The 26637-nt window shown below is 37.1% G+C and overlaps 1 protein-coding gene across 3 annotated transcripts in view; it reads right to left on the bottom strand.

Moving 5' to 3' along the window:
• The window catches only part of RIMBP2 (RIMS binding protein 2), a 161141-nt gene that overhangs the window by 26057 nt on the left and 108447 nt on the right, over nt 1-26637 (bottom strand). For 2 of the 3 annotated variants that reach the window (XM_037376970.1, XM_037376979.1), the window contains exons 8-16: nt 24534-24584; nt 21914-21934; nt 18436-18640; nt 12525-12676; nt 9306-9382; nt 8267-8376; nt 7052-7861; nt 2646-2797; nt 1803-2270 (exon numbers count right to left, since the gene is read on the bottom strand). In XM_037376970.1, coding sequence (XP_037232867.1) covers nt 1803-2270; nt 2646-2797; nt 7052-7861; nt 8267-8376; nt 9306-9382; nt 12525-12676; nt 18436-18640; nt 21914-21934; nt 24534-24584 — 2046 coding nt within the window. The remainder of the gene's footprint in view (nt 1-1802; nt 2271-2645; nt 2798-7051; nt 7862-8266; nt 8377-9305; nt 9383-12524; nt 12677-18435; nt 18641-21913; nt 21935-24533; nt 24585-26637) is intronic. The other variant, XM_037376990.1, reaches the window with a different exon arrangement.

The raw sequence follows: 26637 nt of genomic DNA, 5'->3' as shown, positions 1-26637 counted from the left end.
AGATGGTTAGTGGATGACCTAGCCACTACAGCATTTTTTAACCTCAGTAGAAAAAAAAAGCTACAGAATGAGATATCATGCTCTTCCTCTGCTCTGAGGTGACTCTTACCCTCAGCTACTGAACCCTGCTGCTTACTCTCACAACAGTAACCATCAGCCATCTAACAGGCTGGACAAAGGGCAGAAAGACGACACATAGCTTCTTCTGCAGCAGCCTACTGCAAGAGAACAATTTCTAGTACTGGGGACTAACCATGACAAATATTAGAACAATCTGATTTAGAGTGAATCCATCTGTAAATTTCTGTCTAGATCTCTGAATTAAACATTTCAAGCATCACAAAAATTAACTTAATTAAACATGGCTCAGTACATGTTAAATCAGCAATTTTCAAAACCTGAGTATTTTGATTCTCTTTCCCTATATGGTTGCTATATCAACTTTCACCACAGATTACCAAAGAAACTAATTGCCTTTTCTCCCTCTACTACATTTATTCCAGTTTGCTTTATTTATAAACAAAGGGAAAAAATGTATAGATGCATATATATATTTTTAGCAGACCTTATCGATCCAGAATTATTCTGGCTCCATTCTGTCCCAAAACAGGGGCAGTCAATAAGTTGGGGCTGTTAAGACAGGTATGAACTACCAAAGTTTATGGAGTTATTTTGGAGATATGATGGGAGACCAAAGACCGGACGTAACAACTCTGCCAGATGAAGGACCAAAAGAATGTACGAAAAAAGTGACACCAGATCTTGAAAACAAGTAATATCCAGTTGTGAGCAGCTTGTGATGAGAAAGTAACTGCCCAGGGCACTGAGAGTATTTAAACATTGTATGCTGGGGTAGGAAAACCAGAGCATGTTGTCAGGATGCATGCACATCAGCTATACTGACCCAAGTGCCTCAAATACAGGATTTAAATTAACTGCAAATATCTGAGTCCCTACAGCAGCCATGGGTCGTAATGGTCTCAAAACAAGGGAGTCTCTTTTGGGCAGTAATGCTTCTAGCAACTACAAAAGGAGCTGCAATGAAAAGCTTTTACATGGCAGCTATGTGGAAGCTGTTGTAAATATCTGTGGAAGATGTAGCACTGGGCACTCTTGAAGGGCAAGTATGTAAAATTGCCTGTATATCCATGACAGCATACAAAATAGTGCTTTACGTGCATCTAAACTGTTATTTGCTATTTTGAAAAAGCAGACGGTTTTAGAACACAAACATGTTTCTTATCTGACTGCTAGTTAGATTCCCTTATCAAAATGAGACTCTGCCCTCATTGTGTAAACTGTCAAAAAAGATTAGCTCTCACAGTAAGTCTGTCCAAGACTTTTTGTCTGTCTGCCTATTTCTGGACCCATTTTTAAACTGTCATTTCTTGTTTTGATCTCTTTCAAAGTACTTGAGGTACTTGGTTGACTCTTCTCACATAGGCACAAGGCTCCCTTTTGACTCCTGCAGGATCCAAGCACAAACTTTGATGATTACTGATATATTTTTTTTTTTTTTTCAGAAGTAAGGCTCTGCATTTTTGGAGACAACATTTCTAGTGATGTTATAGGATTTCTATGCTGATCAAAGGCTGATCAATGCTCTTTATGGTTACAAGCATATTTGTGGAAAATGGCACAGAATTTTACCACACTGCTGCTTCTTAAACTATGGATCTTCAGGTATTTAAGAACGATTAGCTGCTCCTTAAAGCATACGATGAAAAAAAATATCCTTGAAGCAAAGTGCCACAATGAATAAAGCCAGCCCAAAGAAGCCTTAAGAAAAAGTCTGTCTTTACCCTGCTGCTTTCTGCAACTCGTTGTGCAGCTTCTCTTGCCATGGCTTTTGCAACAGTATTTGGGACAGGTGTGCCTTGAGGTTGAGGGAGTATTCGGTTAGGCGATGGAGACCTCCTCCCCTGAAGTGGGCTGTGAAAGTTAGGAGCAGGTGGCTCAAGCGTGTGTACATGAACAGGGGATACTGAACGAGTCTGCTCCCATGACTCATCCATTTTTAAATGCGGACCTAAATGTTCTTCTTTGGTTTCTGGGGCTCCGGCACTTGCTAATGGCTTAGATTTGGGAGCAGTTCTGGGGTGAGGGGTTGGAGGCACCAGTAGGTCACATGGAATGGCAGCAACAGAAGAGTCCACTGATTCCCCTTGTGCAGAGAGCGTTCGAACTGTAACTTCCTTTGCTTCCAGACTCCTTAGACTCATTAGCTCCACCATTGTGTTCTCTGCTGTTGGGAAGACCACCTCCGCCACCTGAGTACACAAACAACTTATAAGCATGAAGACATCTATTTCCCATCCCTCAACCCCACTAAAGTTCAACCTTTGAAATCTGAACATGGAGTGAATTATTGTCAACACAGTGGGCTGCAAGAGCCCACATTAGAGTTCCACACCAATTAGCACCAGTTGTCTTTCATCCTTATCATTCCATTTGTCCAAAAGCTTAAGTGCTTATAGAAAGGTAGCTCAAGAACACCTTATAAACAAACAAAAGAGCAGGTTCTACTGAAAACTGAGAAAACCTTGCACACATTCAAGTGCTGTGAAATGTTTATTGTTGCCTTTACCTGTTTGTTGAAATTCACCTAATTTAGATGGTTACATTAACGCTGGAGGAGAACTCACCCGTTGACCTTTCACATAAACACCATAGCCTGTGACATTGGCGCCATGGGAGGTCCCTGTTGCTGTCAGAGTTGGTGGTTTCCAGGACACCTGTATGGTTGCTGGGGTAGACCCAGCCCGTACAGTAACATCTTGAGGTGGAGCTGGAGGACCTAAGAAAGACAAGACTGGTCACTGTTGAGCCTCAGATCAGAAGTGTGTACATCAACTGATATACCTGCAAGTTGGAAACTACAGATCTCAAAGCACTTTGGTGTGTGTTTTTTCTTTTTTCTTTTCTTTTTAAAGACAAAAAATCCTTATTGCAGTTATTAAGTAAAAACAGAAGCACAGGCTCAGCAGGTCACAGCACCAAGAACTGACCCTCAGCTTACAGCCATTATCTAAGCCATATTTCTTTGCAAGATGGTCTATACTTGCAACTTGCTCTGGACATATTTTTATCCCTCCAGACTGCATAAGTCTACTTACTCTGAATGCAGAAGATGTTAACAGAAAAATGCAGGGAGAAAAAGGCCTAGGAGTGGCACTGTTAGTGTAAAACTGCTGCAGCTGACAGCAAGTGACTTTTTGGTATGTATCTCTGCACCGAATGTACACTACATACTCAGAAATCACTTTCAAATTTTGTCTCTCTGGATGATCAGTGGCTCCAAGTCATGATTTATGGGCCAGAAGCACACTGACACTAAGGTGCAATGTGGACTGCAAGGTGAAACCTTAACCTTTTCAAACAGTAGCACACTGGTTTAAAAGACAACTGGTCTTTTCTTTGCACTAAAGAAAAAAATTTGCCAACTAACCTTTTAAGGCATTTACAGTATGTCAGTGTAATAGCACACCAAATACATGCTTAATTAAATGACATTATTACCCTACTATAAATAGCTCTTCTTTGGACAGAAAGTCAAAGTAAAAATATCATAGACATTATTAGATCATGAGCATTTCAGGCATCCTGTTGTGTTGATTTAAACAGTCAAACCCTCAGAAGTGTTTCATGCTAAAACATCTCAGAAGCAGGATTCAGCTGTAGCCATCTCTGAGTAATGGCCAGGAAAATACAAACCTTGGTGGCTGTGAGTTTGCTTTTGCCAGTGACCTAAGCACAACCTATAGTTCTGTTCATCTACCAAAAAAGGTACAAAAATATTTCAACTCTGTGCACACGTTGCTACAAAATAGATCCTGATACAAGTGTAAATATCACAGAAGCCTCAGCTTCCAGATATGCTGGCAAATTGTCAGTGCATTTCAGTAGTTTGCTGTCACTGAATTTCATCCTCTAGTGAGCATGGAAATAAAATTATGGTCATGTTTAGGACAGTAGAGGCACAACATAAAATTTTTGCCAATACCATCCCTTGCATCTAAAATGTATTTCTAACTTACAAGGCCAAAGTATGCAAACTGACTAATACTATTCTTGGCCAAGATGCAGATTTTGATTTAGGATTAAATTTCAACTTCCCTGACCATCCTATTTTATTGACAGCTAGCACTCCCAATCCAGCAAAGCTCCTCATCTTACAAGAAAGAATGCATCTGACCTAGTCCAGTATCTTGGCAATGACAATATTACTAATCTGCTCCTGCAGTTTGAAGTCACCTTCCTTCCATTCTCCCAGAACCAAACAACCCCCATTGACTCTATCTCAACCCTCACAGGCTGTAGCAGAGAGAGCTTTAATAAACTGTAATGTGCAATGCTTAGTATGGTTTCTATTTCTCCCCATCATTCAATGGGAAATGACTCCTCATAGCTTTTGATGGTCTTGTTATAAACATAAATGTTTGTTTCAGAATTCTGTTACAGTTTGGTCTTCATGAATTTATTACATAAATTAGCTCAAAACCCGTAACAGTCCCATTGGTCCCGACCCTGTCAATACTTCTATTTTTAGACCAGAGCACCCAGAAGAGAATGACTTCTGTTTTAACTTAAGCAATTCTAATGCTTTGATGTACCAAGAAGAGGAGTTCAATGGCTCAGCAACTAAAAAGCTGTCACAGCTTTGGTCTGATAGGAAGCAATGGGTTTTAAAGTATAAATCGTGTAAAACATGATATATCTATGCAAAGAGAAAAATGAAAACACAACCTCTAATTGTCCTGTACCTTTTATGCAGCTGCTCTCTCTAGCTTTGAAATGAGAGCCGTTATCTCATGTTAATTTTTGCTTAATGTATTCCTAACAAACTCCTGAGATTGATCAGTGTGACAATTTTAAATAGTCACTGGTCCCCACTCCCTTTTTGCTGTAAGTGGTCAGAGGTATCCTTTTCCATAAGGATATCACTGAATAAACTAGGAAAGAGCAGAGCTTCTCAGCTTCAAGTAAAGCAAGCCTATGTATTAATTTGTAAAAATTTCTGAAGCCCTTAGAAAAATGTCAGTACAAACTTTAGCAGCTGCCTGTGACCAGTTATGCTGCAGTTCACTGCACTGTCTGCTAAACCTGACATTCACAACTAAAGCTTTATGGGACATCACTCACCTGCATGCATCTTCTAGAGAAACATAATAACAACAGATTCACTTCATACAGAATATCTCCATTGTTCTCTCAGCACACTCTAAAACAACCTTTGAAACATGTTCCTTACAATGTATATCAACTAAAGGCATTTAAGGTGGGAAAATAATCTAGTCTGAGAGAAAAACCACTATTAGTCACATTAAAGACACTTTCTGTATTATTATTCTTTTAACTGTAGTTTGGAAGAAGAGACGTGATTTCTTAAAGCCAGCAATATTTGCAAGACAAAAACATGCCACACTATGACGGTAACTCCCATTCTTGACTCTTGACTTCATGGGCATCCTTTTCCCTCTGTTTCCAATGACTTTTGAAACAGAAGCATCAGCTTCTAATCACTTCAACAGTTGCTATTTTATTTTTCTATATAACACTGGCTTTCGTAAAAATGCTCTCTTTGAAATGTAGTGCCAGGGAAGATTCTGGGATCTCTGGATCTAAAAGCAGAGGCTTTGCTGCATTTTAGCTCCTCAATAGAGAACAGCCCATTTATTACTTTAGCATACTTCAGCAACTAGAGGGAGATACAGCATGTTAAGTGTTCAGCTTGAAAAATCCTCACTTGAAAGAGCTTTCCCAAATAACAAAGAAGTCAACGTATCTGAGTAAGTTCAAGCCACATTCTAGGCAGTCTGACTCCCACAGAACATACACAAAGCTTAAAATGCTCCCCACTCCTAGCAGATGCTATAATAGCACTACTATTTATCTCACTGAAATAATTTAAGACAAACAAGTAAATGCGTGAGCTGAGGGCATTTTTACTGAAACTATAAATCTACAGCATCAAAACCTGTAGACATACAGGTTTAACCCCCTCTCTACTCAAGCAGCATTACTGTCCTGCATGTCTCCTTACATGTATGTCATGCAAACCAAGGAAGAGACCAGAACTATTTCTTGCCCCTTTGCCAGAATCAAATCCCAGCAGGAAGTCAATTAAGCCATAGCACAGTACATGCTATTGAAATTTCACTTGCCAGGAGTCACGTGTACTTGACTGTCCTGGCTTCAGAGGCATTTGGTGCTCTGAAACTCTGAATATAAAAGGAATCTTCTACTTGTCCTTGACTAGATGACCTTGGTTAGATGGATCTATAAGGAGGGATGTTCAAATTTTTCAGGTAGTGCCACTCCCCCTCCCCCAAATTATGAGATTATTCTTTAAATGCACTACATTATTTCTGCTCTAGTTTTCAGCATTTCACTGTTCTTAAATACTGGGAAATGACTGATAACTTACCAATATTCCTAATGTAAAAGCAAGGTGGGAAAAAACCTCAAGACTTGCCAAAACACAACCAATTTGTTATCTTTACAAATGTACATTTTACAATGTGATTACAACTTTGCAACCAAAATGTGTTTACATTCCCTAAATGACTGCATGATCCTCTAAGATGTCTGTGTTGTTTTCCATTACAGAAAAGGGCTGGATCATCCCTGTAAAAAGCTCTTTAAGACACACAAGTAACATACAAATAACATGTCCAAAGTAGTAACTTTTTTCCCCAGTGTTGTTCACAGCAACAAAAATAAATTACTACCAGAAAAACTCTAACTCGACAAATTTAATACAAATGGAGACTAATCTGATAAAACATTTAGTGTGTCATCTGTGATGATGATAAGCATGGATTTCCCTAGTTTATCTCCCCAAAATACTTCAGTCCTTACTGAGGAACAAAGAGGAGAATAATGTAGGACAGGAATTAATTTTAAATACCATAAAGCAATCTAACAACCCTCAGTCTGCTCATGAAAGTGACAGGGATTTCAGCATCAACCTAAAGGTTAGATTAATTTATCTAGTATTTTCAGAGAAACTTAACTGGAGAGTTTTGGGGTAGGGAGAAAAATATCAAACCTGCTGGCAATGTAGAAAATTCCACAAAGGCTTCCTTTTTTTCTCGTTGTTCCAAGGGAAGCTGCCAGGGCATCTGATGGGGCTTGGCCATGACCTTCACCTTGTAGGCCATATTGGGCTTCAAATTAAAAAATTGGTACTTGTAGCTAGCAGCCTTGACAATGTCAAATTCTTCTTCATTAAGAAAGATCACATGACTGTAATTACTATTTGTAGGGAGCCAGGACAGCTCAGCAGAAATCTGGGTTATATTGTCCACTTTAAGATTAGAAGGGGCTACTACGACGTCCTTCCCAACTAACAAAGTGCACTGCAGTTCATCTGAGTTACCCTTGTTTGTAATGCTCTGAATTGATATTCGGTATGTACAAGTAGAAATGTTAAGCTTTTCTATAAGAGCTTTTGTTCTACTTCCCAAGGCTATGTTCATCCGTACTTCTTTGTCAACCAGAACATTGTAGCTGCTAATGGTTCCCCATCCGGGTGGCACTACTGGTGGCTCCCAGCCCACAATGACACTTTTGGCTAGTTGTTTAATAAGGGTGATTTTTCTAGGATAAGGCACAATGTCTTCTCCAATTTCATCAATGTTCACATCCAGAGTCCCTGCACCATTGCTGATTACACTAGAGTCTACATGACTTGGTGGACTTATCTCCAAGAGATCTCCTTCCAAAGTAGGACCTGAATGGTTGATAAAATTCTGATCTTGTTCACTGCTTAATGTGCTTGATAACCGGGTCTCATTGTCTTGAACAAAATCCACAAAATTTGAAGGGACTAGTCCTCTTTGTCCATCTAGAAGTTCCCCTGGCGAGAAAGAACAATGCAATTAAAATTCCTTTTGCATGTCAATGCCTTGCAAGTGGACAAGATAAGGAAGAAGATATAAGTGAAAACTACACAAAAACCATTCACAGTTTGAGAATGTAAAGGCTCAGTAAGGAAAAAATCAGAACTGCCAGTAAGCTTTCTTGTCAACTTAAATCTTGCCAGTGGGAAAAGCTGACAATATAAAATATCTCACAATTAGTTTTGCCTGTAAGGAGCAGCTTTGCTGGTGCAGAAACTCTGTTAATTAACATGATGACAGGGGTAATTTTAGAAAATTATTTGGTGGTAGATGAAGGAAAGAATTGGGAGCATGTTTGACAGATGAACTGATTTGAATCTGCATCAATTAGCATGAATTCACAGGTTAAAAAAAATAAATACCTTCATAAAAGCCATCTTCATCCATATCTCCATACACATAAAGGTACTTCCCTGCCGTGAGGGGTAGCTCTGCCTCTGGATTTTCATTTGGGCCATCAAAAGGGTTGTAACTGCAAGTGGAGTATGGATGGAAAACACGTTTGTTCACTTACAACCCCCACACAACTGAGTACTAATCAGAAAAAGGTGCACAGTTCTAAGGCTGCACAGGAAGGTAATTCCTCAGTTCAATCTTTCCACTTCCCTTCTGAAACATGTATTCTGATTTGAGTCTAGGTCACCTTGTTGTGAACTGTAACTATCACCAAGAGGCTGCCATGAAATGCAACCTATTCACTTAAAACCACATCCTTTTCTGTAGAATTTACTTACACATTTTTCACTTGGGTCTCTTTGAAAATACTGGGCAAAATCTTCCTTATTTTTTAAAGTGAATTAAATCAAACTCAGCTGTGGGGGTCTTTTCTAGTCCCCATATTCTGTTTGTTTTATATGGCAGTTCTTTATGACAAGTTTAGTAACTTCAACAGAGACAAGTTAAAGACAAAAGAAAGGAGTTACAGCTAAAACAAGCTACTCATAGACAAAACCTTCTTATAAAGTATTGAAATCCATATCCATCCTGAAAGAAATTGTTTGTCGCAGAGATTTTTATCGTGACAGTACTCTGTATCTGAAATTTTAGTGTGCAAAGCAAAGATGTGAGGAACTTTTAACTCTTTCTTGCATTGATGAAAAAGGACTTTATAACAACAGGTTGAGACATCCTCTATAAAGTAGGAGTAAAGGACTGCACATTCTCATCTCATTTAGACATTGAAGGCTAGCAGTACAGTGGTTGGTAAAACAGCTTAAACTTTCTTCGACAATTACAGCACATGGAAATGGCACTATTTTGCAGCCAGTGCAAACAGGAAAGAGGTCTGCTTTCTATAACATTGGTTCCAGGCAGTAATTCAGTGCACGAATAAAAGTGAAGCAAAACTAAATGTTGAATATTACAAATACATATTATACACGTAATGAGCTGGGGTTTTACCTATAACGTGCAATGCAAAGATGGACCTTCCCAGAATATCTCTGCTTTGAGGTATTGGAATTCTGATCATTATCCATCTGTAGAGAAAGAAAAAAAAAAAAAAGAAGACAATGTGATTTCAAAAGTATGTATACACTGTTCTCCTGACAGGTGATATAAATCAGACAGTGTACACACAACTTTTTTTTTTTATTATTGAATTTTCACGTGGAACAGAACTGGTTAATTTTACTAAGAAGGGCTTAGGCTAAAAAGGAACTGCAATTCAGAGTCTAACAGGACAAAGAAACTGAGCTAATTCCTTGACAGCTTGCTAGAGATTTAGATCACCTGTCCGAGACTGGATGTTGGTCTTCCTCAAAAGCTTGCAAAATTGACAAAGTACTTGGTCATCTGGGCAGTGGAGATGGCTGAAGGACAGGTGGTATTGACCACACCAATCCCTTTCATGCTGCTGACTAAAGAAATAGTCATGACTTAAGCATACCAGTCTCACTGACCACCTCTCCCTCCTGACTAAGCTTTCATTAAAGTCTTCATTAAAGCATAGTAGTAAACTCAGTTACTCCAAGATGACCTAGTGTAAGTGGTATGCCTAGTGTTTCTGGGCATAGTACAGCTGTATGATCACACAGACAACCTAGAGGAATACCTTGATTTTTTAAATCACAAAACAATAGTATAAACCTGATACCAGCGACTAAGTACTTAAGACAAATGCTGAGTTTTGAGCTGGTGAGAATGTCCACTTCCAAACACTTGGAAACAATGAGTGTCACATAAAACATACTCCCTTGTCAATCCAATCCACAGCAGCAGCACTTCTTGAATTCTATCCTTTCCACTAATTGAAAGAAACAATATATTATTTCCTCTGAGTTTACCATCATATCTAACTCAGTTCTGCAAAGTTACATAATTTATTCCATTACAAATGTGGTCTACAAAACATGGAGTTAAATTGTGATGCTGAATCAACAGAGGCTCCACCGATTGTAGCGATGCACTAGGTATCTCACTGGTAAAATAGTAATTCTTTCTGTTATGCTTCAAGCCCAATAGAGATCTTAAAGTGAGAGACACACTTCTTTCCTCTGCTTATTTTACAGTATGTTGTGAACCCTTTTAGGAAAAATGAAGAACTTTTTAGCTGAGCTTGAGAGAACTTTAATTAAGGTAGAAATACTAGGTTTAACAGTGGAATCAAGTAAGATAAGTTGTCCAAAAATTGACCAAAATTTTACAATCTGGAAAGAGTGAATATTGAGCTGCAACTTTCAGGCCTAAACTGGTCCCTGCTTCGTTCCAAGTATGGAATAAAAGTGGACCAGAAAAATACTGAGTCAAGTCACTTTTCCTCTGAATTGACTCCAAGGAGATGGGTTAGCACAACACACACTACTCCGCTGACACTCCACTTCCAGCGAGGAGGACGGTAATAGTCAGCTAACAGGTATTCTCCCCAGTGTAGTATTTGGAGATGCAGGCAAATTTTCAAGTGTTGTCAACCTGATGCCTTTTTATGGGCATGTCACAAAGCTCATAACTACGCCAATAATGCTTATCCTAGAAGATTCTGTTACTAGTAACAATCAGGGAAGTTGCAGATACATTTTTGCAGCATTTTTTTTTTTAATCTTATTTCAGATTTCACAGCATTATGCTCTGGTTTTAGATTTTATTCATACACTCTCCCCCTGGGTCTGGATACCTCTAATAACCAATGGAACTTAATTCCTGTGAGCTTACATAATGTATGTATCACATAATTACACTCTAGAAGGCACTCAACGAACAATTCTGCAAAAGAGGGCTTGGCATTCTCAGTGAGAGGTAACTAAAAAATAGTAGAAAAAGGGAATTAATTCTGACATGCTCTTCTTCTGTTCCTTGCTGTTAGTTCTGCTTCCCTAAGTCTCGCTGCTAAGCTACTTTTTCTGGTTTGACTACTTTGGGATGCTTTTTCTGTGACCTCTTCAGAAAGCAGTGAATGTTCCCACTTTGCAGTAATGCTGCTACATAAATATGCATTTATATATAAATATAAATGTATATAAAAATATATATTTATTTTTGGATAATAATTAGATATGCCAACGGAATTCCTACTATACAGAAATCTAATATTTTGCTGAATATCCTACATCATACTCAGGCTAGTGATACATTTAAAAACATTTTGATTGTATCAACTTTCACAGGTTCTGTAGCAATGGATGTAAAATTGAAAATATGCACACAATTACAATTTATTTACTTTTCTAAAAATTAAGAATGGGATTCAGGACTGTAAGGTGAGGTGTAAAATCTGAAGATCATTTCCTGATGCATATATAAAACAGGCTTGCAGTATTTAATAATAAATAATACCCTCTATGAAGTTTTCAAAATGTGTCCTATTCCTCCTTATATTTAACATTTGTCCTAAATATCAACAACCAACTTGCTATGTCACTTTTGTAAAGCTCTTCTGAACTTCCCATCTGCTTTCTACTACAATTCTACTGAAAACCAGAAAACCTTTCTAAGAAAGGAGGAACTGAACCTTTCCAAAGTGCAATTAAACACAAGCTGTGAAGCTGAATGGTGGAAGAGTTCAGTGCCAACATCCTGCAGCTTTCACTTCCAGGTTACAGGCTCCGTATCAGTTCAGGAGAGTGTGCAGGAAACTGCCGTTAGCAGGTGGTACAAGCTGAGCTGCAGTGAGAAGTTTCACACACCATGAAAACCAGGCAAAGGCCAAGGCCTACAGCATAAGTTCCTTCCCTGTCAGAGCATAACTGCCTGGACAGGGCACTGCATGGAATTTCTCTTCCATTTTCCCAGGCTGTATCAAATCACACTTTTTGATAGATAAAATAATAATAAAACCACATAACAGACACACACCAAAACAGCCACAGAAATGCTGACTTACACCTTTTATGCACAAAAGCAGTACAACACTCTGAATGCATCACTGAAGGCTAAGGTTTTCATAGAAGCGTGGGGTTCTCGCACACCCATTTTTTTTACTGTGTAACTAGGATATCAGCCCAGACTGCTTTGAAAGTATCAGTTAAATTCCCACTGGTCATGTTCCCAAGTTGTCTCAGAAAATGAAAATGTTCATGTCTGGACTTTCTGAAAGCAGGTGGATCAACCTGCATCAGTCCTCTGGATAAGAGAAGTCTTGGCCCCATAATATATATTTTCAGTAAGAAATTTAAAAAGGCTCACGTCTGAATCAAATCTGCATCTTGGGGTACCAGATCTTGACTTTGACAGGAATGTAGGTTTGACAGACAATTGTTCTGGTTTGTCTCCAGATATTTGAAGGGGTCGTATAAACTCTGAAATCACACAACGACTTCCAGAAGGACTTTCATGACCTGTCAGTGAACAAAACACATATGAGAATAAGTAATTGTTCTCAAGCAGAAACACTGACAACTAATAAGCAGCAGTGAGTTATTTTATCCTCCTTTTAGAAATCATTCTAGAAAAAGACTAAGGTAGGGAGACTGCAGAGCATAAAAGTAGCTAAGCCTACTAGTTCCCAGCCTTTCAGTAAATTACATAAGTCAACAATATGTAACGGAACACAGTGTAGAAAGTGAAGGTATTTTAATTAAAAACAAAAAAAAAAGTTTTCCCTAATGAAAATAAACTCCGCTTTTCTTCTGACCTCCTTGATGTCTTTGGAGAAGTTATCTGACAGGCAGTTTAACACACCCAGTGCTAAAATGCTGCTGATGGAACCCTTCTATTTCTTCCAGGGACTTGGTCATATACTGGAAAGTAGAATCAAGTCATGCATTTATCTTCTAAGAAAGTGACTAAATTGCTAATAATCTAGTTGGCAGGATATTAATTTTTAAATGTAGTGGCTTGGCTTTTGGCAGGGTAGTAAGTTCCAAGAGCAATTGCTTCATATTTCTTAAAAGCTCCTCATTAACCCAGTACTAAAACTTATTATTTGATCACAGTGCCATCTTTCCAGTTTCTGAAAAACAGAAGACATATGCTATGAAAAAGAAGAATCTCCAAAAATGCTTTTTTAATATTTTTATTGTGCTTTTTTGAAGCACTTAAAAATAAAAAGGAAAAGACAGTTTATACTGCACATTTAAAGGACCTAAAGAAGCAGCCTTACAAGAGGCTGAACACTCTTACCTCCTATTGACCCAAGTGAAAACTGGGACTAATGGTGTGGGGACACAAATAAAGAGAACAATTTCATCAAGGTTGCAAGAGAGACTAAAAAAGTGTAATATAAAATACTTTTAGATTTTTTCCCTTTTACTGTTAGTTTAGTCCCCAGACCACATGAAAACAAGCAGGGACTTGTAAACTAAGCCTAATTATACTTGCAGCATCCACAGAAGTTATAGCAAAGCAGAGTCTAGGGTGTTGCTGACAGAATCATACATGCAGAGTGCCTTCTCCTTTCTCCCTCTCTCATTAACATAATAAGCCTACACTCTAATTTTTCAGACTCTGGACATGTGTAGGTTCAGTATTTCCTCTCTAGTTCTGCCAGAAGTCTGGACAGCAATCCTTTGCTACTGGATTACAGCTTCCCAGACACACATCACTAGGAATTATTAGTGGAACTTCTTTATTCATATTGCAGAGGAGAATAAGCTCTACAACATATCATCAGAGGGTTTTTCTGGTGTGCTCCTTAGTCCAATATGATTAATTTTCTTTGCATCACTGTAATTTACAGCAGGACAGCTTAAGCACATTGACAGCAGGGAAATACACAAGACATCATACGAAAGATTAATTAAAACCAGCCCCACTTACAGAAATCCCCAGGCTGAAAAAGGGCACACTTTTTATTCTTGGAACCTTTCTTACATATATATAACAGAAAAGTCATCCCCATTCAGAAACCTTTAATCAATTTAGCTCCTTCTGTTTGTTGTTAATATGCCTGCCATATCAGTCTGTCAGCGCCAAGCCTATAAATAATTGGTCCAGCTGTGATTATTCATTCAAAGGGAAGTGCTGTTTGGTCTTATGCCTCTTGGATTTTTCAGGCTTTGTCACTAAATTAGTTGCACTACATACAAAATGTGGAGAAAGATTCTTGGTCAATATAGCCCTTGCTTTGCATACATACAGGATGATAACCAGGATAGGAACACAACGCTGTCAAGAACTCCAGAATATCAAGATGATGGAAGATACTGAACTCTTATTTTTTCCCACTTGTAAAACAAGGTGCATAAAATTTCCCTTGAGTCCTTAAAACATAGGACAGGAAACTGTGTGGTAGCCGTAATCGCATCATCTAACTGGATACATCTATGGTTCCAGGTGGTGCTAATAACCTATTCAGACACCTCACTTCCCATAAGAGTAAGTTTATACCCATACCATCAATGTATGTGGAAATACAGCTTTTGCCCCCAAAAATATGTAAAATGGATCTGTCTTCCTAAGTGGACTTAGTGCTGCCTTCAGTGTTTACGTTTCTCTATCCATTTAGCTACTTGTGCAATGTAACATTTCCCTGCTCAATACAATCTGCACTGGGTGCCATCAACTCTTGACTATGAAAAAATGTGTGAAGTAATAGAAGCTGATCCTCTAAGGCTCCTTCCCATGCTGTGAGACTGCTTTTATCTGGAACCACAATGTGATCTATTTCTTAAAGCAGCTTAAAAATCACTGCATTTTCAAGGTGTTCTAATATCTCAAATAAATTGGAAAGAACAGATTTTTATGTGAGCCATAACGTTAGCAGTCAGTTTCTGTGTATTCTGGACAGGAGACTTTTTTAAAAGGTCATGAGATGCTTCAATAATATATGTAAATTCATGCTGATTCTATCTACGTAGAACCACAGCTGGATTAAAAAAAAACAATAAACACAGCATCATCAAGCAATGCCTCTGCAAAATGTTAAATTGAGATTCACTGTGCACATAGCACATTCCTCCTGAAACTCCATAATCTCCTGATCATTTCTATAGAGGATATCTATTTTTGCAGATTGTGAACACATGAGTACAGGCAAAAATGGCTGTATTTAAAAACTGGCTTAACCTTACTTCTAAAATAAGAAACAATTTCAAATTATGTTCTCTTGTTCATTCAAGGCAATTTTACTGATATATCCCTGGACTTGAACAACAGATGTGGAAGAATCAGACCTATAAAGACTGTTTTAAAACTTGTTAACTCACTCGAAACTAAGAATAAAAAGTGCACCTTTCCTTTTACATTTGCACTCTGGAAAAACTAAGAGTTAAAAATGAAAAACACAGGAGGTCAGTTCAAAAGAACACCCAGCAGCTTCTGGAAATGTCTCTTTTTTTCCTTTAAATACTAGAGAAGAATCTTATAAAGCCACAGGGGTTTTGTCTGTGAAGTGCTGTAAAATCCATATATGCTCAAAATGGTCTTTTTTGTTCCCCATGACTGTCAAAAGATCTGTTAAGGAAGTCTGAAGCACACCTTTTCAAGGAAAGAGGCAAAGGAAGAGCACGAGACAACTTAAAATGTCTCAGCAGAATTAAAGCTGGCCATAATGTAGTATAATTAGACTACAATACAGAATTGTATTTATTGGAACTGTTGATTCATTATGGACTACCTACATTATCTAGAAAGGCCATTTAAATGAGCCTTTTCTCTAATAAATAATAAATCTTAAAGTTTCTATATCCGATTGTGACATCATTATATGTTTAGTGTTAACTTTTTACATTCTAATCTGTTCTGGCTAAGTTTATTTAATTTTCTGATATGTTCAAACATCACCAATTAAGACAAAGCAGCTGGTCATAAACTGATCTCATTTCCATCATTTGCGTTGCTGTGCTTTGAAAGCTGTTCTTGTATTTCCTCTTGTGTTCTTTCTTCCTCACACATAATACAAATAATTACACTTCTGGTCTGAAAAAACTTGCTGTAGCATTACCAATGTTATTGTGAAATGGTTCATTTCATTAACTGGAAATCCTGCCCACTTGCTCAAACATTACTTTATTTTTACCAGTGTAATCATACTGAGAATTAATATTGTGCAAGAATTTCTGATGTTTATACACTAGTGCTGCAGGACCTGAACTCTAAGTTGCATAAAAATCACTAAGTTACAAGAAAAGGTCTACTGAGCAAGGCTTTTAAATGACTTCAGTACAGACCTAGCTGTGTTTTCTATTTTAGTCAAGGATTTCTTGGAAGATTTTGTTTGTTATGTTTTGAAGGTTTTTATAAAAGCTGTTTCCATTAGTATTTCAAGAATAAATGTAAGTTAGCTGGCAGAGTTCGACTGAGTACCTCAGAAGGTTTAGCTGATTTTTATTTGAGGACTGGGACCTATTTAGATCAATTCCCCAGACACAGACAGACTAGACCTTCACTTGCTGCCTAAAGGACATTTCAATACCTAATTACCTTTCCTTTAAAATTAATTGTTGCTTTGAAGATCCTGCCCCTAGAGACACGAGGAGCTAATCCTGTTGATACCAACAAAATTTGTTTGAAATTGTTACAGCTATCAGGTAATGCCTTCTGAATTCTTCATTTAGTGCACTTTACTATCTACTAAGGTAAGACTTTCAGCTCCAGAAAAGCCTATGAACTAATACACACCACAGTGGGTAAGAATGGAAGCAGTTCTAATTTTCTGTTCAAAAACCCAAGGTATACAAAGTACAAAGTTACTGAAGTGAAATGAAAGGAGGATGCCACCATGGTTCCTTTTGACTTAGTTTCACATTGAGTTTAGCACCCTTCACTTAAGATAACTGCTCATCTGTAATGATAGAGAAATTGTGATTTCTAGGCCCTATGCCTCAGAATTTTTCTAGGAGCCTAGGAAGATGAAATAAAAAAAAAGTCAAGACTACTTCATTTTTCCTGTTCCCCTTCGTATTTATTTTAAAACAACTTTGGGGGAATTTGTAAGCAGTGGAAATTACCTTACAAGCGTTCCTTTGCAGAACAAGTAAAGTCATTCTAGTGTGGGTGATACTGAGTTGGTGAGCACGCTCCTCAGCCTTGATAACAACATAGTTATAATACACAATCGAACATGCAATTTACATGCAAGTTACTTTCAAGTGTCCTCAGGTAACCTCTTGCCTTAATCTTTGCAATTTTCTTATGAATAATGAATCAATAACAAAGTTGTGTAGGTAGGAAGAGCAGTTGCCTCTGGCAACAGGAGATGACCTGGTGAAAGTTCAACATAGATCTTGGAAAAACACATACTGTTGAAGATACTAGGTACCATAAGTGTAGGAACACCAACAAAGAAATAAATTAATTAATTTCTTTTTACTTTACATTCTTCATTTTTAAAGAATTTAAATCAACAATATTTTTGTTATGACTTTTCTGTTTCTAAAACACCTGGCAGTTAGATGTTCAAATACTATTTTAAATACTGTTAAAACACACCTTTGCACAGTTTAGTAAGCAACTGCAGATATTAACCCTGTTCAGTTCTGTTAAAATATATCACATGAAACTCCTTTCCAACCAAAATCACTTTGTGACAGTTTGTGTTTTTGTAGACAGTGTTTGCTTCCACTGATTTTATAATTTTTTTTTTTATTGTTTTACTTTCAAGTTCTTATGGAAAAGTGCATGTTTTCTGTTAACAACTGTAACTAACAAAAACACTTCCATGTTTATCAAAATATTTCATTCAGTTTGCCCATCTTCTGCCCAGCTCTGTTCACAAGTTTCTCTTAGTGTAGAGAAACTAGGGCAGCTCAGTGTGGGGTATCTGTGCTTTCTTTTCCCTTGAACTGCTACTTTGACAAGATAGCAAATCTTATTCCTGTCCCTGAACCAGTGAAGGTTTTACAACAAAGCCTGTACATGCAGTCTTTCTTCTTCCAACAGAAGTAGATGTTTACATAAGGTACACATCACTTGAACGCTCACCTCTACACCCAACAACAATTAAGAGAGAATTCTGCTTACAGCAGTGCCTGAATTAAACTGAAACAACCTCAGTGAAGGCTTAAAAGATACTCTGAAATTTAAACAAGTCACAAAACAGGAACAGGAGAAAATTCTATGCTCCATTTGTACAATTAAACTCTATTTACATCATTGAGTTGCATCTTAAAACCTGCAGGGCAGAACAGATACCTACAAATAAAATGATGGTCCTTACCTATGCCTATGGAAGTGGCTATTCCATTAATTAACTGGGATAGAGATTTACCAGGAGAACCAGGGATATCTGAGGATGCCACCGAGTTACTGCTCAGGAGATCAATCTTCCCTGCTTGCTGTCTAAACTTCTCCAGTTCTCTAGACAAGAGGTTAAATTGTTCACTCTGTGTCCGGCATTTCTCCTCTAGCTCTCGGACTTTGGCCTGAACAAGCAAGACACAACACAGACATTTAAGTGAGATCAGAGCAAGCTGCGACTGCATCACATTTTTCTAAAGCACCAGGAAGCCAGTTGGGATAAACAGGCCCACAATCACATTTTTCTCCCCCTAAATTCTCATCCATATTTAGAATGAACCTTTTAGTAGCCCTGTAATATTGAAATAAGTACTACTTTCATGCCCAATTTCCAAAGGGGAAATTCCTCATTGTATTTTTTAGCAATGCTGTAAAAATCACTGCCAAGAACACTTGCAGCTTTGTGACCTCTACACACATCTGACTGTCACTTTTGTGCATTTTTCAAACTTTTTCTAAAACTCAGGTATATTTCTGAGGTTTGCCCATCCTCTGCTATTAAGTTGAAGCCTCCTGAATTGCTAGATTAACACTTATGTATTAAAAACCAGCAAGAACAAAAAAACCCCAAACCCACAGTGGTTCATGCAGAATGTGGGCCTAGCTACTGGCTGAATTCCCTTTCAAAAATGATGCTCCTCACTATGGATGCCAAACCACACAGACGTAATCCAGACACCAGCCAAGAGGAGATTGTTTGTAAACTTGCCAGAAGTACTGAAGTGTCATTGTTGGCAAACATCTTTGTTTTAATTTTGAGGCAGCAGGCTTTAACAAAACAGAACTTAAAAGATAAGCTTCTGTGCTAACTTGGGAAATCTGCCTACATACAGTTCATGAATTCCTGATGTGAAAAAATGTGAAAGGTGGTGGAAAGGAAATATTCCCTAGCTGAATGGAATGACAAAAGGCATGGGAATCCAGGATTCTTTCTTCTACAGCTTTTACTCAAAACACATGAAGACACTAAAGTACGAAAAAACCCTTTCATCCAAATCTGCACATTCATTGTACCAGCTAAATTAAGCATATAATAATCTTGTTCATATAATGCATTTAAATTTCAATCTGTATTTCTAAACAGCCTGCACATCTGTTTGCATACACTACCAGATATTCCTGAAGAGAAAAATCACAAATCTAGAATGCCCAAAGAGTTAGGAAAGAGCATATAAACACCTGTTGCAAAGACTGGAGAATCAGCATATCACCTGAGAATTTCATTTGTGAGGTCTGATTTTCACATAGGGACAAGCAGTTGGTCTGTACTCTAGAAATGTGCCACAGAGAGTGCCATCTGAGATCTAGGGAGCGCCTGTGTGCTGTGACCCAAATGCTGCATACAGAAGTAGCTCAACAGTGGCAGTAATAGCCTTCTTATATGAAAAGCTAATGCATTATATCCTAATCTAAGGCTTTATGATGAACAAACATCACTTTCCTTCATTAAAAGCCCATTTATACTATATGCCTAGTTAAACAACTGTACAACCAAGGAAGTCTGGATATCAATTAGATTCATTCAACTGTACTGAAGGTTTCTTTTTCTTGAAAAAGTTCTCAGTTCATATAAGAAAAAGTGCACATATTACATATCAAGAAGATGGCATATATTACATACCACCTATACCAAGATCTTGGCACAGCTACAGATAAACAAAACACAGTCCCCAGAAGAACACAAAAATCCTAACTTCCTACTACACAAGGTGCTCCTGTTTGTTCCTTTTTTTGGTAACAAATACATTTTTAAAGCTACAGTGAATTTTGAGGATATAATTTCTTTGTATTCATAAAACACAGATTAATTTAGTTCTGCTAAATTAGTCCCAAGGGTATCTATCTGATTGATTATGGAACAAAATATTAAGACACAGAGACATTGTGAGAGTTTTACACAAACATTAAATATTTTGAATTTTGCTTTTTGTCTGTCATCTTTTTATTGTGGTTTTGAGCAACTGAAATGTGAGCTTTTGCTATTTGTTAATTTGCTGAATGAATAAGGCATCTACATACAATTTTAAAAGAACATTGATAAACAAATAAAGCAATAAACTAGTTTGGGTTTTCAGATCCCCTCTTTCCAAAGGAAAGTTTAAGGATGAGCTATTCAGCTCTCTAAGAATACATACTGACCTTTCCACATGCAGTTATGGAAATTCCAGCACAAAATAACAAATAAAAACATCACTATCCTGACCCCAACAAGATGCTAAGGCTGTCTTTCAAAATTTCGAAAAAATATGAATGCATTATTATTATTTATTAATCTCAAACTTATTTCCATTTCATAATATACTTTCTTTGACTTTTCTTTGGAGCATCTAAAATCTTCAACTTGTCCTCTCTTGCCAGTACGAAGCCTGGAAGAAAAATGACTTTACTACTTTTTTTTCAATGAAGGTTGTGAGTTAGAAGAGAGCACAAAGCTGGTAGTATATGAAGAAAAATTTGCCGTACGATCCACAATAGTACTCGCAGGAGGCATCCCTACACCCATCTTTGGGTTCTTGGTTCATTGTTAGCCAGCCAGACTTGCTTCACTGTAGAAAATGTACATATTCATGTGTATCACTGCAGAGCAAGGCACACTCTTACGCCCTCAGAAATAATGAATTTTTATTCTGTATTATGGTTCTGCCCATATAACCTACCCTAATAACAATGACACAAAAGCACCAAGTCTACCAGATCTCCCTAAGACCATACCTGCCTATAGCAGCGGTTGTATGAAAAGACACTCTACCGCAGGCTATACTGAATGTATCTCGCTTAGGACTTGCCAAGTTTCTGATACAATATATAGCGTTATTTTTAAAACTTAAATGGAAAATGAAGCAGACTTCATCCATTACAAGACAGATACTGCTCGCACAAGACAGATAAGCAACTTTCCACGTGGTCAGACTTGAATTCAGACTACTAATTAGCTCACATATTCTGCTATGCAGATATCATTTCATGGTGTAACTGCTTACATAGCAGCAATGGCTTTCAGTAGGTGGCTCAATAAATCAATTTCAGGAGAAAATACCACAGAAAATTACCTCTGTATTAACAAAGAAACAATCTGAATTCAGACAAAAATCCACAAAGTCAGAAAGCTACTATGTTGAATAAACTACTAAACCATTCTTACTGGGCATGCTTGTAAGAAATTAACTTTGAAAAACACTGAGTTCCGATTAAATCATGCCATATTTGATGATTAATCTCTTATATAAAAAAGTCTCATTGTGGTGATTTGGTATTAGGCCAATAAATGTCAGGCATGCTTGCATAACAATGGTTCTAGCACACATCCCATGCAAGGTTAGGCAGGACTATCGTACTCTTTTTAAAAGGAAAAGTGCAGGATTCAGGACAGGGAAAGGAGAACTTATGCCCTAAAATACCTGCATGCTGTCCAAGGTGTTCTGGATGAAGTGCAAAGCAATAAATTCCAAACAAGACACAGTAAACAAAGATATGTGAAATAAACAAAGAAATAAAAACAGTTTTGAACACTTATTTTACATTTCAAAGCAAAATATACTAGAACAGTTAACACGTGTAAAAACATGCATTAACACAAACCACACTATAGAACATTTCAGAAATCAATACCACTGCTGATCTTATATTGCAAAAGGCAAATTAAATAAAATGCTGAAAATTAATGGGTTTATGGCAATAAAAAGCAAAAGCTTAGGAAACCTTGGTGGAGTTATGCAAATTGGGAGTCACAGTCAAATCAGCTAAATAGGAATTTTGGTTAGCTTGAAGGGGGTAAATAATTGCTTGCCTGCTTTGTTTCTACTTATATTTTCCTGCATCACATACTTTACACTAGACATTAAATAATAATTTAATCTTATATTCTTAAAGGCAAAACAAATTTTATACAGTGATAATGAAAGCCTATGAGTAAAACATGTTCTGTGGGAATATTAACTTTTACAGATAAAAGTAAACAAACCTTTTTATTATTTTTTTAAAAGATGATCAATGCACTAGAAAAACCACCTTCCATCAACGCATGACCGGTAAGCACACAGACATAACAACAGAAACAGATGTCTAAATGAACTATTGACAATATACTTACTATAATCAATCAATGGTATCACACATTCTTTACGGTATGTACATTATGTTAAGACTTAATAATGATTTAATGCCTTTTCTTTTCCTCAGGCAGAAAAACTAGTTTGGTAGTTATCAGCAAAAAAATATTTTGCATTAAAAAAAGTACAAAAAAGAAAAGGAAATTTGGATGCAATTAGTGTGCTATTTACTTGTACATATATATTTTCTGACACTTTTCCTCACCCAAGTACATCAAATGATATGATCACAAGAATCTGTTGAGCCTAGTTTTGAAAAAACTGAGGAGGAATTGTTTGCTTTAGGAACCTTCCTACAGGGGTTCTAATTTCTGCTGCCTGTTGTTGTCATTTGTCCTATCTTTCTCAACACTATGGGTCAGCCTGCATTTCTAAACAGCAGGCAGCAAAGGGAATAAAAGTTTTTGTCAACACCAGGCAGATACTCAAGTGTATTAATTTATTTCATTTCTCCTTTGATTTTTTGTTTTCATATGTAATTTAACCATAACCGCATTTATCCATTATATAGGTTCCATTATTATAAGTCTCCATTTTAAATCTCTAAAAATTTCACTCCAGCTTAAGACAAAGAGGTTTTGCAAACCTTGCCTTATTCCAACTAAAATTCACAGCAAAGCTCATGGTTTTTGAATGCGAGTAAGAATTTGCTCCTATTCTTCATGTCACTCCTAGATAAGACACATGCAATTCTGTATCCTTATGCACAGAAGACTAAATTACTGGATTTTTAAATTTTTTTTTTTATTACTGACTTGAAGGAAAGCTTGAAATGTGATGCAAAGTCCATAAACGCAACTACTAATGAATTTACAGGTAACGCCCTGTGTGCCAAGGTCATAACTGCTATGAGCAATTGCTAACAAAATTACTATCAATTTTTTAATGTATCTTTATGGATGATGTTGCCTTAATGGATGATGTCAGTATGTGCAGCTATTTGGTGCTTTAGAAGTTAGTAAAGCAGATCACTTGAATCATCTCTCAAAACTTAATCTATTTAAGTGTTTACTTACTAAACCAAGTAGTCACTCGCAAATTCTAAAAACATATTGCAGCATAATTGAGAAATGCCACTGCTGGAGATAAACAGCAACAGGATTATAGGCAATGGACATGGGTAGCATCCAGGATACAAGAACAATATTCTTCATAATGAAAGTGCTCAAAGACTAGAAGAGGCTCTCCATGGAGGCTGTCATATCACCATTCTTAGAGATATTTAAAATGGACTGAGCACAGCCTTGAGCAGACTACAGTAATTTTGAAGAGGGCCCTTCTCTGAGCAGGAAGTTGCACCAGATAGCCAGAGTTCACTTCCAAACAGAATTATTCTGTTTCTAAGTTAAAATTTCAATATGCTTCTGGTGCACTTGATTTTCAAATGCCCAGTTCAGACTACCTTGAAAAGATCTAGTTTTCCAATAAAAAGAATGAAGTGTTCTCCCTATCGCACCCTTTGAAGGTTTTTTGAAGTATGCAAATTCTTTCATTAGGTTTAAAAATTTTGGCTCTTTAGTACATTGCTTTGTTTACTAGACAGCACTTAATTAGGAACCTTCACTAATCGATTGCTATTTGCAGTTATATTTCCAGCTTTAATTATAATAATTCATGTAATCACTTCCTTTTTATGTGTCTGATAGTATTTTACAAAAAATGGTATCGAAATTTGCATTCTATACAAAGAGAAACTGAGGTATACACATCACTTCCAACAGACCAGCTTAATGCACTGCTGACTGAATTACAATCTTTAAAGGATGCAATTACATTAGAAGAAGAAAAAAACCCACCTTATTTGCCTACATATTACTTGAAACTTTCAAAAGTAATCATACTGCAAAGTTGTATCACCTTCAGAATGGAACTTCCACAAGAAAAGGTAACACAAAGGGTATGTACTTACCTCTAGCAACTGAACTGCTCCTTCATGTTCCTTCTTAGCTTCAACCTGAGCCTTGTTTTTATAGTAAAAAGAAGAGAGAAGAGAGAGAAAAATCAGTTACTCCTGGCACACATAGTGTGCTTTAACCACCCAATGTATCATACTGTATACTCAAATCCAAAGCCAATTAGTCTTGAAGGGATGGCTCCGCCAATATTATTATAGTGCTTTAGTTCCAAGCCACTGAAATAACTGCTTATTTTTAGGAGACTGAATCGCAGTGAAGCTTAATAGCATTGGTATTTTTTTGGACCAAGACAAGTATGCTCAACATACTGCAAGAACGCATCAGAAGTATCTCTGAAACCCTTAATTTAAAAACTGAAAAATGAGCTTGTTATTCTACACTGCAGAAGGTTCATACTGTAGAAATCTACCATACCAGCTAGGAGGAAGCAACATAAAAATTAAGCTCATTCTTTACATGCAGCAACAGTATGTATCTTCTAGGTAAAGAGCTCATAAAACACTTCAAGGCAGCCACAAGAAAGGTTGTCTGTAAACAAGAGTGCAACATTTTGGGTCCAATCAGCTGAGTCAAAGAAGAAAAGAAGGAATCAATGAGAGCAGAAAAGTGTATTCATGTAGCTCAGAAATTCAGTTATCAAATTTTGATCAGGCAATAGCACTTTGCGTTACCCTCACATTTAATTTCCATTTCAGTTTTCACCATCTTCTTTATTGAAGCTTGCCCAAGATAAGCAAACTTTTTATTAACCATTGTATCAGGCTGATAGCAGCAAGATGCACGAGCTTTGCCTGTTAGCTCCTTATTACTGTAACCAAAAGACCCCATTCTGCACATTCCTCAAAGAAAAGCCCTAAACCCTTCCAGTTTAGCAGAGGGCAACAGCCCACAAACTTTCTAATTTAATGGGCCAGATACTCCCCTGATGCACGCTGACTCAGCTATATTAACTTAATTTTCCTCATCTATGAGGGCTATCCTACCCTGTTACTGGTTTCGATGGAAGCTGGGTCACACCATAAAGTTGCAACCAAAACCATAATATACAAACTGCACTTCACAGTCACACATGGTAATAAAGCCTCCTTTTGTCTTACAAGCACAGTCATATTTCTTCCTGAATTACAGTTACAAGTCTTCTTGCTAGTACCTGATAAAAATACTGGCTCCAGGAGCATCAGCAAGCATATGATGACAGGTTATACAACCATCATTACAAGTTTAATAAAATCTACCCAGAATATGAGTTCTTGATAAAAGATGAGTAAACCTGCATCAATATCTATCTCTCTTTTACATTGAACTGTCTTGTATTAAGGTTTTCTTGAAGAAAAAGACCATGTGATTCCCCATCAATGCAAAACTTTGCTGAACAATATTATATTCTTCCTTTCAGGCTGAAAATCTGATCAGTCTGTACATATATTAATAACACAATGAATTTTTATTTATAATATCAAAATGTGACAGCAAATGCATCAGACTGTACCAGTAACTTGTTTTGAAGTACATGTTTCTGTTGTTCATCAACATCTTTATGACAGTAACAAGATAGGCTGTGAAATGTCATCCTGTTACTGCCTGGAGTTACTCTTTTCATTTCACAGTACTTTTTCAAGTAATTAGATGACTGTAATAAAAAAAGGAAGAAAGACTTCAACATACGTGCTAGGTCAGCTCTAGATGAAATGTGAGCCAACAATTCCTGTTTAATGATGGAAGAAAAGTATTACAGGTAACAGATTTATTTAAATTATTCTTCTGACAATATACACTGCATTATAACGTTGAAAAGGAGGTATGCTGGACACCAGCAATCTAGAAGCTACAACAGAACAACTTAATCTGGCCTCATCTCCTCTACTTTGCCCTTACCCAAGCTATCTGTGGTTCTTTAGGCATCTCTCTACAAGGTAGAACAGTGCACAATACAGACATCCTCCCAAAATGTTTCAGTGTTTTGAATACTTTCCCTCTTCTACCCCATAGTGTACTAATTCAGTCTTCATTTTTATTTTATAGCATTAATAATGGCATTACAAATCTCAATCAAACTGGAATCCCAACATGATACAATGGAAAACAATCTGAGACTGG

The sequence above is a fragment of the Falco rusticolus genome, chromosome 1 (assembly GCF_015220075.1).
Source record: "Falco rusticolus isolate bFalRus1 chromosome 1, bFalRus1.pri, whole genome shotgun sequence".
Lineage (NCBI taxonomy): Eukaryota > Metazoa > Chordata > Aves > Falconiformes > Falconidae > Falco > Falco rusticolus.
The sequence above is the reverse complement of the archived record's forward strand: the minus strand, read 5'-3'. Positions and strand labels throughout refer to the sequence as shown.